The sequence below is a fragment of the Ambystoma mexicanum genome, chromosome 8 (genome assembly GCF_040938575.1).
Source record: "Ambystoma mexicanum isolate Mex_15411 chromosome 8, UKY_AmexF1_1, whole genome shotgun sequence".
Classification (NCBI taxonomy): domain Eukaryota; kingdom Metazoa; phylum Chordata; class Amphibia; order Caudata; family Ambystomatidae; genus Ambystoma; species Ambystoma mexicanum.
This window is the reverse complement of record NC_090929.1, coordinates 1,595,073,592-1,595,088,564: the sequence shown is the minus strand read 5'-3', so window position 1 is coordinate 1,595,088,564 and position 14,973 is coordinate 1,595,073,592. Positions and strand designations below refer to the sequence as shown.

The 14,973-nt window shown below is 43.8% G+C and overlaps 1 protein-coding gene across 4 annotated transcripts in view; it reads left to right on the top strand.

Moving 5' to 3' along the window:
* Positions 1-14,973, top strand: part of GPAM (glycerol-3-phosphate acyltransferase, mitochondrial) — a 727,629-nt gene that overhangs the window by 204,685 nt on the left and 507,971 nt on the right. For all 4 annotated transcript variants that reach the window (XM_069611788.1, XM_069611787.1, XM_069611786.1 and 1 more), the window contains exon 7: positions 6,019-6,115. In XM_069611788.1, coding sequence (XP_069467889.1) covers positions 6,019-6,115 — 97 coding nt within the window. The remainder of the gene's footprint in view (positions 1-6,018; positions 6,116-14,973) is intronic.

Here is a 14,973-nt window from a genome sequence, read left to right as displayed (position 1 = left end):
GAGCAGTCGGGCTCATCATAGGCAGGACATGTGGGCTGTAGGTAAGTACACTAAACCTCGTTAGTACAGTAGTCCAAATAAACACACCAATAAAGTAATATTAAAATATGATTTTATTTACACAAGGAAGTCAAATTTTAGTTCAATTAACGAACACGCTTAGGAATACTTATAAATACTTTTCAAAGGTCACTTCTTCAGTGGTAGTCGCTCGTGGTACAGTTGTTAGTTTGACCCTTATTACTGGTTCTTCTGCGCACTCGCGTTAAGACATAGATGTACAGTGATTGTTTTTAGTTAGCAAAACCACATAAGAGTCTTTTAGGAAGGAAAAAGGTTGGTTAATCATAAAGTAGCAGAATATAACGTTCTAGAGACACTGTCTTGGAAAACGAAAGTTTTTAAAGTCCGATCCCTAACTATGCAAATGTGAGTTTGGAGAGGGATTAGTCTTATGAAGCAGTAGAATAGCAAAAGTTCCTGAGGATACTGTGTCTCGTGGACGAGATGGTAGAGGAGGTAACACAATGCTGGAGACCATGCAAAGGACTCACTAAAGGGACACAGGCGGCAGCTTGGGTAAGAGTGTACACCCAGGACACCTCCACACACCAACACTCTCGAAAGATTTCTTGGTTGAAGGGAAGGAATACCTGTCACCCCACAGTACTTTAGGTTCGAAGAAATGCTCATGGCTGGATTGTCCTCTGTGCAGCAGTGACAGACCTGGTCTACGGATTCCTTGGTCTGGTGACGAAAGGAAGGACTCTGAATGGGATGTTTCAGCAGCAGTCTCTCGAAGACCCTTGCAAAGATTTCTTCGTCCTCTCTGGTCGGTCTGCGGTTTTGGCTCCTTTTCTTCAGCACCAAGAAAGGACGGTATTCGCCCAGTTGATCATCTTAGATTCCTGGAGTCCTGCACTCTTGTGACAGGGCATGGATGAGTCGGATCATGTCTCTAAATTTACCTGTAGCTCAGCAAAGACTTGGACGGATTTGGCCTCTCAAAGACATTGCACTGCAAATGGGTCCGAGGTCTCTGTAATTCACAGACTGCACCTCTGCAAAGGCACAGCACCTTGGGAAATGGCTCAATTGCAGTTTGTCTCAGGGCTGGTTGGTCCCACCAGCCAAAGGGAAGGATCTGTCCTCTTTGGAGGTCCTCTGTCGAGTAAAAATCGGGGTCAGGACAGCAGTCATCGCTTCACTGTGATGCAAAGTGTCTGCAGGAGTCTCTGGTCTTCGTTTTAGGACAGGTGATGAAGCATGACAATGATACAGTTCCCTGACAGCTTCCTACACCAAGGTGGGAAAACCGAAAAGTGGCAGTAAAACGGCCCAGAGACAGTCCCAGCCGAGTCAATAAGGAGGTCAGGTGGGTAGGAAACGGACAGCCCAGCAAGTGTGTCTAGCGGTCACTAATCAAAGCCAAGGGTATGAGTCCAGCCAGGATGGCAAAACTTGGTCTAAATTGAAGTAACAGAGAAGTAAACATACAGCCTACCAGGAAAAATCCAGCAGAACTGTGGCCTGTATATGGTCTCTACTAGATCAACCCATACACTTATGGGCTGGCCTAAGCAGGCGCTCCAATCCCACAAAAGTGCACCTAACCAAAGATTTCACCTGCTAGCAAATTGGCAGTTTCCAAACCTTCTGGTTCACACACAGGATATGTAAGGGCTTATCTGGTTCCAGGGACTGGTTTAATCCAGTCTCAATGATAATAGAGGGGGCCAGGCTGGGCTATGAGTGAGCCCATATGTGCAAAATAGCTATTGGCTTGCCTTGTGATTTCCAAGACAAAGGAATGGCCCAAAAAAAGCTGGCAGATAGTAGAACTTAAACGATAAATTTCATTGGGCTACTAATGCAGTAAATCTGATTGGACCCCTGGTGAAACCAAAACTAAAGTACAGCTGTCCCCAACCTTATGTCCTGAGACCAATGTTTGGTGATTACATCACTCTAGGGCTAGAATTGGGTGCTTAAAAAGCACTGCTGTCCTAGGAGCCCTACAAACTACCATAGGATCATATACTCAAAAACTGTTCCAATACCCACTTAATTTCCATACATATTCGATCACCTCGCCCTTAAAATGTACTTTACATTTTTGATTATACTAAGAAAATATATAAAAACGGTACTGTGTGATTTGACTGAGGAGAATTCCTATCGATTTCAACACATTTTCTGTGATCCATTTTATCCAGCCCACTCCCCTTCAACCCTGCACCTTAATGTTGTCCCTTGTTAGGGAGAATTCTCAGAAATGTGCTAATTCCCTTATACCATAGAGACCCCCAGCTCTTTTTGCTGGACTTCAGGACTTTTAATTTCTAACCTGGAGAGAGAGACCTTTTTCCCACTTTCTCATGTTATTTGGAGTGTTTCATTTGACTTTGGAGTCTGACAAACTCCATAGGCATCATCTTTACATTTATTTATTTGTATTTGTAAAGTGCCAACTGCCCTCGGGCTTTGTGGCGCTGTAAAGAAGGCTTACTTGGTTACACGGCATGCATACATCATTGTTACTTGGCACATTTCCAGTTACAGTAAGTGCTTTACAGTAATTACATAAATTGGTGGGCAAGTATATGGTGCCAGCCACATCGTACATGGCGGCAGCTACATAAAGTTGCGTGGTCGGTACCGTTAGGCAAGAGCATGGTGCTCGCCACATGTTGCAGGTCGCCCGCTACAAACAATTGCATGGTCCTAATTAGTGGGCATATACATGGTGCCAGCCACATATTGCATGGCGGCAACCACACATAGATGCGAGGTATGAGTCCATAGGTAGGTGTGAGGAGCCAGGCACAAAATATAGAGGAAGCAAGCTACACATAGATGCAAGGTTAATATCAGCATTTAATAGTATAGTGTCAGGCCCATGGAGCAGGCACATACTAGTACAGAGGCAGATCAACAAGCAGTAACGTGGAGCGAAGTTCTAGGCATGACCTTCACACACTAACTGGGATGAATGGGGGGCACTCGGGGATACAAGGGGGAGGGGAGGATACAGGCAACAGGAGGGGTGGGAGGGGTATACAGGCAACCGCGGGAGGGCATGGGTATACAGGCAACAGCAGGGTTGTGGGGAGGGTGGGGGTGAATACAGGCAGCAGCGGGGGTGGGACTCACCTTACGAACCGGGCAACAAACAGGGCCTTAGAAGGTGGGCCTTGGGGAGGAGGGCCGGTGTCCACCTGCCGGCGTCGGGATTAGCTCTTAACAGGCCAGAGACCAATCACGCTGCAGCAGGGGCTGTGGTGGGTAGGGACAAAGGAAAAGATTTGTGCCACCATTTTGGAAGGTGGTGGCTATCTTATTGCCCTGGTGTGGCAGTGCACAATAACACAGTGAAAGACCCATTAATCCATAGTGTGCACTCACCGGGAATGTTGTAAAATGCTGGTAGCATTGCAGAGAGCGCAGTTCTGCAAATTAGCGATTTTCGAGTGTTCTAGTAGCATCAAGCTCTAAGTGGAGCATGCTAGTGGCCATTTCATCCGCATGAGTCCCCCGTGCCCAACACAGCCTCGTCTGATGGTAGAGTCCCCAGGAGAGAGGGAGGAGATCCAGAGAAGGTGAAAAGAGGAATTGTCACACAGCACCTTCAGTGAAGTGGCACAGGGAAGTCTTAGATTTCCCAAAAGTTTATACACATTCTCTTGGTGGAACTACTGTTTCCAATTGACTTTACTTACATTTTGTAACTTTCTAGACCCAGCACACACACCATCTTACCATAGGGTGCTGCAGTGTTTACTTAGTATGCCCTTTGTCTAGTTTCTCATGTAACATTTTTGTTTCCCTTTCTAAACTTAATGGCTGGTGGGAATGGTTTACTTTTTCCTACCTTTGTGTGTTTCTACCGCAGGCTGCAATCGCAGCTGCATTAAAGCATCCATGGGTGCCCATTTTGTCAAAATGACCCGGTCTTCTTTTTTTGCCATTTTCTGTTGGAAAGATCGTTACTCTGCGCGTCAGCGTGTCTGGCAGGGGCAGGAAGTGAGGGAGGTACCCGAAACTGTGTGCTTAATCCGCTTGGTTACAGGAATGCACCCAAAGGTGATTGGCCGGCTGGCTGGCTGTCCTTGGAGGACAGCCACCCTGCTGTGTGATTGACAGCTAGGCTCCGAATGAATGGGAGAAACCTGCATAAAAGGTGAGACTTTTTTGCTTGGATGGCAGAGTCGACCACTGGACGAAGGAATCTCAAGAATTACTTGGAAGAGACGCCTGCTGCAACTCCTGGATCTTTGGTTTGCCCGGTGAAGCCCTGCCGCAGTGCTGAAGCTTCAAATTCGCCTTGACTAGAGAAGCCCTGCAAAGGGTGACTTCTCCCCTTTGGTTGGTGGGACAAATCTACCCCAAGACTAGCTCATCTGGAAATCCTCTCGGAGCTGGTTGTACTTCCATTGCTGCTGCAGGAACTTATTGCCAGGGAGAGGAACACCAGAATCGAGTGAGAGTCTTTAAGTCAGACTCGATCTACAGGAAGATCCTCCACACTCCCATGAAGCAGACTGACCAAGCCTGAGCCACCTCAACAGACTGCTGGACCCCAGATGCGAGGAAAGTGCATTAAGGTATCTGAGAACCGTGGTGGTGCTATTTGCGAGGGTCGCGAGGAGCTGAAACCGCAAAGTGCCGCTGACCTGAAGTTGGCCCATTGCTGCCGCCGCAATTCGTAGTGCAGGAGTCACCAGACGTCCTCCCTCTTGTCCCCACGACTGAGGCCCAGGAAAAACAGGATCTGCAGACCTACACAGGAACAGAAGCCAGCTGGAACCCATTTCTTCAAACCAAAGGAATTATAAAACTAATGGGTTGCTTACCTCTTGTCGTGTAGCCTTACTAGTTCTCAGTTGAGACTTTTCTGGGTTGCTTTTGCAGTTGCTTGCAGCTTTGCCCCTCACAAGCCTCCTAGCTTGTGGCCCTACAGTGATTTCATTTTCTACAAAGACTTCTAAAACGTTGTGCAAGACTTTTTACTTAACTGCAAGAAGTGAACCAGCTCACCTCGACTTTTGCTTAATTAACATAAGCTGTCCTGGCTCCCTGAAACACTCTTCTTACCTCTGACTTGGTGCTTTGCCCACCCCTCCCCACCTCCCCCACCCACCACCAGGAACGGGTTAGTTTACTTTGGAGGATTCAAAAGGTACTTATCTGCCTAAGAATATTTGTTGACCTTTGTTTTATACCCCAATACCTTTTCTTTGACACCCAACTCAGTATTGCTCTAAATGTGCCAGTGATCTATCAATGTCCACAGTGTCCTAGTTATTTAAGTTAACTCTGGTATAGGAAGTGTCTGTGTGCCATCCCCAATGGATATCTACTGATCTACAGAAACTGAGTGTATTTTTGAAGTACATTTTGTTGTTACATATATTTGCTCCTGTCTAAAGAAGGCTTATTGAACTGACTGTTAAATTAATAAATAATTGTTTAATCAAGAAACTGAGTGTTTATTTCAATATTTGTCATTGTGAATCTGTGTAATAACCCTACAGTTCACATTGACCCCTCTTGAGTTGAGCCTGGCTGCTCATTCACTCTACCAACTTGTGTAGTACATGCTTGTACTGAAGGTTGGGTTAACTATTCCCAAAAGGACAAGGCTGGTGCAGTCTCCCACAGGGTACCTTTTCAGCCCCCTCCATATGTGTGGCAAAATTTGATTACAAACATTTGTTAAATTTGACAAATTCTCCTGCATAGTAAACTACCTATCCTGTATAAACCTTTCTACTTCCCTCATACAATCCAGTGGCGTTTCAATTTTCTCCAACATAAGTGAAATAGTACACACAATTCCACACTGATATTACATTTGTGGACCCTTTCTGTTGCCCTCCGATGAGCTAGGCATTAACAGTTGTATTGCTACTAGCTCAATCCCTTCTGTATCGGCTTCAGGTACAGGTAATGAAGCACGTGGTTTGCAATTGCTGTTGAGTGCTAACCTTGATCATTGTTTTGTTCCTTCTTGCATAGGTTAACCTGTTGGGTGTTGCTGAAACTCTTCAATAGCTTCTTTTGGACTATTCAGGTTCACAAAGGGCAGCTTGAGATGGTTAAAGCTGCAACAGAGGTAAGAATGTCAGTTACAATGTAACGTGTTGGGTCTAATGCACTTTAGTTTAGGTTGCCTCTTCAAAGGCAAACCATACAATTAGTTGGGTAACAACCTTTGTAGAAGTGCAGTGCGCTGTGAATGAGGTTCCACTTTGCTCAGTATGTGATTTTCATTGGCCGCATGTCCCATATTCCCCTGCTCAGTGTTCTCCAAGACAGTCTTCCTGATGACTATACATTTGCAGCAAAGAACTGTATTGCTATTGTGCCAGAGCCTTCCCACACATGAGATCTTTTATATCATACCAGCCTTAGTAGGATGTTGGTAGTTTACTCTGGGGCATTTTTCTTTTAACATACAGCTACTATTGCAGTGAAACGAATAGTATGAAATGTGATAGTGCCCGGATGTGGGACCTGGTTTGAAGAATTGGTTCCAATTCTGTCCAAAAGTCTACATGTGACTATCATATTGAGACTTTGGTTGCCTTAGTGTAGTGGCTCTTGATTGGTTGTACACCTTGATCTTTTGCAAACCTTCTGTTATTACTGCATTTGTTTATTTAAAAGTTGGTGAATGCCAATCCACAAACAGCTGTTTTTGCATTTGATCAAATGTATTTTAAGAGCACTTAAGACCTTTTGTTGTTTGCTTAAGAACACTTCAGATATATTTGTGACCCTTTTTAGAATGTTGTTCCCACATGCAGTCGCATCACTGGTGCCTCTCTTCTGCGTATATGCAGCCTGCGCACTGAAGTCTAGCCAGTGACAAGCATGTAAACACCACGACAATGCCCTTCAGACAATTTAGTTTTCTACAATGGATACTGTGGGAAGTGACATGGACCGCGCAATGTTGGACTATAGAAGTTTCCACAGGTCCTCTGGTGATTTAGAAAAACCACTCTGTTGTGTCTGTGCACAGAGGTTGCTTTAAGTTAGTCGACGTGGGAACTTGCACTCCGTATCCCAGCAAGAAGCTGTTCTACATTAATTGATCCTGTGGGACCTTGGACTCCAAGCATGCAGCTGTTCTCCTGCAGTTGATTCCCTCTGTTAAATCTGGGACATTGGACACTAGGTCCAAGCATGCAGTTTTTTTCCAGCACATCTTATTCTTTGCTTTTCTGGTCCTCCCAAGTGCTGGAACCTTCTCATGGTTCACCTCTGCTCGTTTACACATAGTTTTCCCCTTCTAGCACCCTTCTTTTGAGGGCACATTTGCGTGCTCGCTCGACCTGCTCCTTGACTCTGGCCTTCCTTTGCTCTTCTCTGGCCTTTTACAAAAACAAGGTATAACTAATATACGAAGCCATGCCATCAGTTACCAGGGTTGGGGAAGGAAGGGAGGAGGGAGCAAAGGAAGGAGTACAAACAAAAAATGACCAAGTAAAGGAAATGTCAGCTGCAGCACATGATAAAATCGAGGGGGATAAACTTACAATGTGGTCGCTACTTCCGGAGATCATAACACAGGTCTGCCAGAAACTGGGTGAGACATGTCTTTAGTTGGGAGAGCATGAGGGTGGTAAGTTGGAACACGCAGGGCTCCAGTTCTTTTAGGAACCTCAATATGAGATCAGAGGTATTTGGCAAGAACGACCTGATTCTCCTACAGTCAACGCACCAGAGTTAGAGGGCTTCATAATAACTACACAACCCGCAACGACAACTGGAAAAGGAAGGCCAAAGGGAGGTTTACTACTTGCCTGCAATACCACTCGCTTTAAAGATGTGACAATAATCTTAGATGAACAAGAGGGGACTTTGGCAGTAAAATGTGTGGTAGCTACATCTAAAGGGTCCAAACAAATAGCAGTAGAACATTTATACTGGAATCCGGCATGTTTAAAGCTTGCCGTATTTCTGGATGCCTTGTCTAGCGTGTTGACCGAAATAAAACTGATCTACCCTGACGCATATGCTTTGGTGGCAGGGGACCTAAACTCTCAATGCGTGGAAAGCGGTAAAGGGGGAGGAGCACTTAAATATAAGGCCATCTCCTCAAACGGAAATGTTTGGGATCTTTTTTTAAAGATTAGGACCTGAAGATGGGGAATGGATCCTTGGAAGGAGACATTCCTCCGGCAAGTACATGGTCCCGGGGAACATCAGAATCTATTTTTGACTATATGTTCATGTCTCCAAACATGTTCGATCAATGTGAAACTATGGGAGTAAAAGGAGGAACAAGTGACCACAAACAATTAGAAATGTCAGTTAAATGGCAAAATGTAAGGACCGTAAAGAGGCTGACAGAGCACACAGTAGTAAATAATCAAAAAAATCAGTTAATTAAATATAACAGGGAAGGAGTGAAATTGAATAAAGCTCTGGATAAATGTGAATATGAATTAAGTGATAGAAATCTGAAAGATATGTGCAACCCTTATGTCTTCCATGACTTTTTATGGTCATTTGAGGCCCCCAGACTTGTGGTAGGTCAAATGATAAAAACCCATAAGCACACATTTGACGAACACACTTGGGAGCAGAAACGTGAGATGCGGCGGTCGATAAATGCCATTAGAAGGGAGGAAGCAGTTCAATCTATTAGAGGGGCCAAAATAAAGTCCATCAAAAGTAAATACAAACAATGGTCGAAACAACAATGAATGTACCGCGCCCTGGAAGACAGGGAAACCATGCTAAAGGCCGTCCTAAATAATAATTTACGGAATTTCTGGTCTTTAACCAACAATCCATGGCTCAAGTCGGAGCCTTGTCAAACATGGTTACTGAAACAGAGTGAATAGATTTCCTCTCAAAGAAATATGCAAAGTCGAAGGGGGAGCCACCTTTTTTCATCTCGGGTTGCCAGTGGACTTTGAATATAACGGAAGAGGATATTTATGCCCTAATAATGAAATCTTCGGCCTCAAGGGCCGCAGGCCCCAGTGGCTTAACATATCAAGTCGTGAAGGGAAACCCCTAAAAGGTGGGCCAGCCTCCTAAACACACTGTTTCATGGGATTTTGGGGATCATTGTCCCAATATTCAAAAAGGGGATCAAAGAGACCCCCTGAATTATAGACCAATCACCCTCCTCGATGTGGAAAGCAAGCTGTTTAACAGCCTAGTGCTGAGAGACTTGGAAGCTTGGGCTGAGTTAAACATCCTTGCAAAAAACAGACAGGTTTTCGAAAGGGACACCCCATATCACTCAATGGCATAGTACTTTCCGCCCTCTGCAACAGCAAGGTTGGGGGGCAAACTTCACGACTATATGGTGCTTTTATCGACCTATCAAGCGCCTTCGATCTGGTGAATCGGGACAGACTATGGTCCAATCTAAAAGGTAGGGGCGCTCCGACCCAACTTATTGATATATTGGTCTCCCTGCACGAAGGAAATACGGTACAAGTAAAGTTGAACCTAGATGGGTTCCTATCAACACACATGCCAGTGAAGAGGGGGGGTGAGACAGGGGTGTATGGTTGCTCCCTTCCTGTTTAACTTCTATTTAGCTGACTTTGGACAGGAGGTCGAGACCGCAGTACTGGGCAGTGCCAGGTTAGGCACAAATGTAATAAAGTGGCACATGTATGCTGACGATATCGTCCATCCTGGACAAGACACCAGTGGGCCTTCAGAGGCTATTAAACGCTTTGGATCAATATATGAAGGACAACTACCTTAAGGTAAACCTGGTGTGATTTTTGGAAATAAAGATGGTAGAGAAGGCAAGTATTGCTGGACAGTGGGGGGCAAACGAATACCTGTGATAGAGGTCATTTAATTGGGCTATACTCTGTATACTACACGAAGAGTCTGTACGCTATGGTCAGAGATGCTACAAAAATGCACCCAACTGACGGCCCAACTGCAGAAAATGATTAAGCAATACTGTAGGTTTTCTCTTCTCCCTGCTATCTGCTTCTATTGAGCAAAGATCATTCCTGTCCTCTTATATGGCTTAGAAGCAAAGCCAAAGGCTTGGTCGATAGATTGGCAGATAATAGAAGGCAGGATTTGGAAAAAAGCTGTACGCCTCCCAAAGAACCTACCAATGGCCAGCCTGCGTTTTGAGTTGGGCCTCTCTTCACTTGGGGTTCAGGCAGATTGGAAACTTCTATCACTCTTTAATCTGATAATTAATCCAAGGCGTAACACAATATATGAAGATCTACAAGTTCACTTGAGCCGTGCTTCGGTGGGGGCACTGTATGACTTAAAAAAAAAAAATGTAGCCCAAGAAATCCTTTTCAGATGTATCGGTGACATAGATACTCGAACTACAAACCCCATGAAGATCAAGAGCGAGCTACTATTATCAGATTAGATAATGACAATTGATCATACACACCCTCTATAGTGGCACCCTCGCTTTCCCCAGCGGACAAAAGCCTTGGCTCCTTAGCCAATTATTTAATTAAATTCCCGGATGCAAAAGGGAGGCAAAACTTTCAGACTTCGTTTGGATTTGATACGTACAGGATCAGTCCTTGCTTGTTGGGGTGAAAGGAGTAGACACTTATGTCCAAAATGTCAGGACCCAAAAGACCAGTCATTGGAACATCTATTAAGATTTTGTGAAGGCACACGAAAGGTGCGAAAGAAACATTTGGCTGTCATCGGAGGACTTTTGGGTGAGAGTGACTTCAGGACATGAAACGGCGCTGACCATAAATGTGTTTAGAGTTCTACAACAGATGGGATTAATTTGAAATTAAAAATGTACATTTATTTATTTAGATGGAAGTAGTGAAGACAAGAAAGTGGAGAAATATGATTCTTTTTATTGAGCTTTAAATATGAGATGTAAAACTGTACATTTATTCCCTGAAAGTTTTCTTTTTGTACCGGTGGGGGAAAAAAAACATTTTTGGTTTATACCACAAACAAAAAGTAGGGATTTATGTTCCTCCTTGATGTACTGCCACTGCTAGCCGTTTCTGCTTTTTTGGTAAGGTTTTCCCCTTCCTTCCCCTCAGTTTCCACTGGTTCTGCATCCGATATCAGAAAGGCCTGACTGTGTTGATCACGTTTTCTGTTTCTGTAGCTACTGAACGAACAGTGCAGCTTTCCTCAGTAACTCTCGATTTGCCAGTACTACGCATTGCCACGAAACCCACAGCATGCACACATCCTTAGTTGCAACACACTGCCTTCTTATCTCTGCATGTCTTTACAAGAGGCTGTGTTGAGCGTTACGCAACTCCTTCCAGGGATAACCGACTGCCAAAAACTGCTTGCTATGTTCTGTGATATTTGGGATTCAGTACACTAGTAAATCTGAACAAATTGACTGTCACAGCCTGATTTATAAACATTGAACCTCAATCTCTACATTATTTTAGCGATTTCCACAGGCAGACTGAGTGTCATGTTTTCCCTGCTTCTTGGGAATTTGTGTTGTAGCTGAATGTGTTGATGGTTTCACGGAATGAGAGGTGTAGTAGTCTCATGCATCTGGTGGCTGCCATGTTTGTGATGTCTGAGTGGAATGGGTCACAGTGGAATGCCCCGTTAGCATCTGAATGAATGCTGTAATGAGTGACAGTTACATCTGTGGCTGGCTAGTGTGTGTATTGCCAGTAGTATTGCCTGTCAGTGTCTCTGTAACAACTTGCCTTTCATGTGAACATCCCTTAATGTGTATACCTCATGTCTGGTGTATTAATGACATTAAAGCTACTCCTACAAGAGGCTTGGATCTAGAGTCCTCTGTAACCAAAGGAACCCACTTATCTACAGAGAGGCTCTTCTAGTTCATACATCAGTTATGTGCCAGATAATGCCCATCTGCTTTGTGAACATAACCCTTCAGCTTTCCTCTGTATCACTTCATTCTATATTCCTGCACCCTAACCTGTGTTCCCTGCCTGTAACCCTTTGCATTTCTCCTCTTCATGCCTTTCCAAGTGCACCTTTTAATTGTCTATTCTAAGTGTATCCATATTGTGCTATATTGTATATCCCAGTGTGTTGGGGAGAATTTTCATTTCTGGGCCAATTCTCTTTAACTTTAGAGACCCACAGCTCTTTTGCTGGACTCGGGGCTTTTTACGTTTTACTTCTGAGTGAGTGGGACCTTTTCTCACTCACTCATGTCTTTTCCGGACTATGATTTTTTTCTTTTTTTTAAATGTTATTTATTGGTCAGTCCTGACTATGATTTCCTATGTTCCTTAATGTTTCATGGAGTCTGGCAAACTCCATAGGCATCTGCTTTTGCATTGTGACACACAGCACCTTTTGTGCAGTGCCACTGAGAAGTCCATTGGATTTATCTTAATGATTAACGACATTTTCTTGGGTGAACTACTGTTCCAACGAATGGTAAGATGACCCCGTCTTACCTTTACTTTATAGGTCCCGCACACACCACCCTCCCTATGTGGAGTGCTTGGGGTTGGGGGGGAGGAGGGTTACATAGTAATTCCTTTAACCCATTTCTCATGTAATATTTTGTTACACTAACTCACTTGAATGGCTGGTGGCAGTGGCTTCTTTTTTACTACGTAGTAACATGTATCTGCAGGCTGATGCCTCAGCTGTAGTGCTGCACGCAAGGGGGACCATTTTCCCAAAATGGCCCATCTTCTTTTTTCACCATTTCTTGTTCGTTTCTTCTAGACTTTTACTCTATTGTTTAAGCCCTTTGTGTAATTTGCCTTTGGCGGGCTTCAGCCTTGAAGCCCGGCCAGGGTCCAGTGTGTCGGGAAAGGCAGGAAGTCCCGAAATGTCGTGAAGGATTCCAATCTGGCGTCACACACCGGACCACGACCCTTGGTCTTAGCCTAGGATGTAGCGCTTAATGCGAATGCTTTTTCTTTATATTCTGTGCATTCGAATTGAACAGGCACTCAACCTGTTTCACACCCCCTTTTACAAATGCAATCCACAATGGACCAGGAACCAGACCGGTGGGTGGTGATACATTTATTTTAAATTTAAAAAAAAAGAAAAATCACACCATTTTTGTATTTGGCAGCAATCACCAATGGGGTAATAATTACAATGAAAACGACTGAAATACACTTGGTTAACCTTCTACAAGAAAATATCCAACGCACAAATGAATAGGAGCTCTCTTTCAATTAGGCTAGATGGCACCCGAGTTAAGATTTCCCCCTGCAATGTTCCCTCAAACCCCAATTAATCGAATTTTGAGTGAATAGGAGGGAGCAGCACGGAGTCGGGAGTCAGGGATATTAGGCAGCAAACAGAATTAAAATCCTTTGCAATTGCATAAAATGACACTCAGACTTTGACAAATATTTTTGGTTAAATAATGAGGTACACATGTTTTATTAGGGATGTAATATCACATCACTAGCAACTATAAAGCAATGTATCACAAAAGGCATACAGTTCAAAAGTAACTTGAAAGTGAGAACACAGTGCAGTCAAATCACACGTGGAAAAGTTGCATTTACACTTTTTTTCAGTTTTAAATGCCAAAATGTTTTTTTAAACGGGTGAAATGAACAGAATCGGAATGAGGTTTTAGGGCTTGGGACTAGATGCACATCACAAGGATAATATAGAAGTGAAAGAGTGACTATAGCTGGAGAACTGGGTGAGATTTTCAAGGTGAAAAATTCGGTTTTTGGTAAAATAAAGCAGTTAAGAGGAAATGGGTTTGGAAGGAAAGGACAAGTTTTACTTAAGCTAGATTATCAAGAAGATAGCGCTGACCATGAAACAGGTTAAGTGGCCGCATTAACCCCCTTCACGCTGCGTGTCTTTGTGGAAATTAATTAAATTATTCAAAATAGGACTATGGATCTATGCAAGACAGCAATGAATGGAAGAATTGCGCTAACACTAGAAAATCAAGGACAGGATGCACAGAGAATTCATACTATCTTTAACAGGTTACCAGGTTATGGATACGATTACTTGGAGAGTGGAACAAGACAAAGTATTGAGATGGGGTATACTGTGTGGCTACGGGATGGGGAAATACTTGCAATCTGCACTTGAGTTTGAGATTTGGGACAGCCAACTGGGTTCTGGACTCAAAGGGCTCTGGTCACAGGATGGCGGCTCTCCTGATGGCAAACAGCTGGACAAGTCTGGTCACTGGATGGCAAGGGTACAGCGGGCATGCAGGTAGTTGTCAACAAACTGTTCTGGTCACAGGATACTTCCCAAATGTGCCACAGCTTTTCCCCTTTGTTATTGGGATTGTTAGTGGGGTTTCTGGATCAATGGCCTTGCTGGGATAGGTTCAGCTATGCTTTGGCCTGGCAGTAGAGTCTAGAATCTTGCAAAGGTGGATCTGGAATGTCTGGATACGCAGGTGCGGAAATTCAGGAGACAGTCTCTTCCCCTTGTGAGCCTCTACCCCTTATTTGTAAGGCGGGTGACCTCACAGGAACTAAGCTAGACCTACCCCCAAGAACCGGATAGGTCAGCCTATGTTGGTCGCCTGCTCCAGGAGGGGACTCAGTTTATGGGGTTGTGTTTTTGAGGTGCAAAGCCATCCCAAAGTCCTGTTTTTCAAAAATCAATCTTAACATAAATCACACATTTATACAGTTGTGGCACTTTTGCAAATTACATATGCAGGTTACATATTTCACACAAAGCAGGGCAGTCCAATTCTCAAGTTTGTAGGACTTTGTTTCGTCTGTCTAATAATTTCTCGTCATTTTCAATAAATTATTTTAGCTAAAATTCTAAAACTTTATACATGTGTATATATTATCATAAGCCATCCGAGTATTGAATTTCAAAGTAGCATCATATACACTTTCATTAGAATATCCAATTCTCTGCCATTTCTGTCCCTAATATGCTATTGAAGGCTACCACGTCTTAAAGTCACCAAAATTGCATCTAAATTGTGTAACTTTCGCATTACTGCATTGTCCAATTCCGCAGATAGAAAGTCTTGAAGTTTATTAATAAAATAGCCCT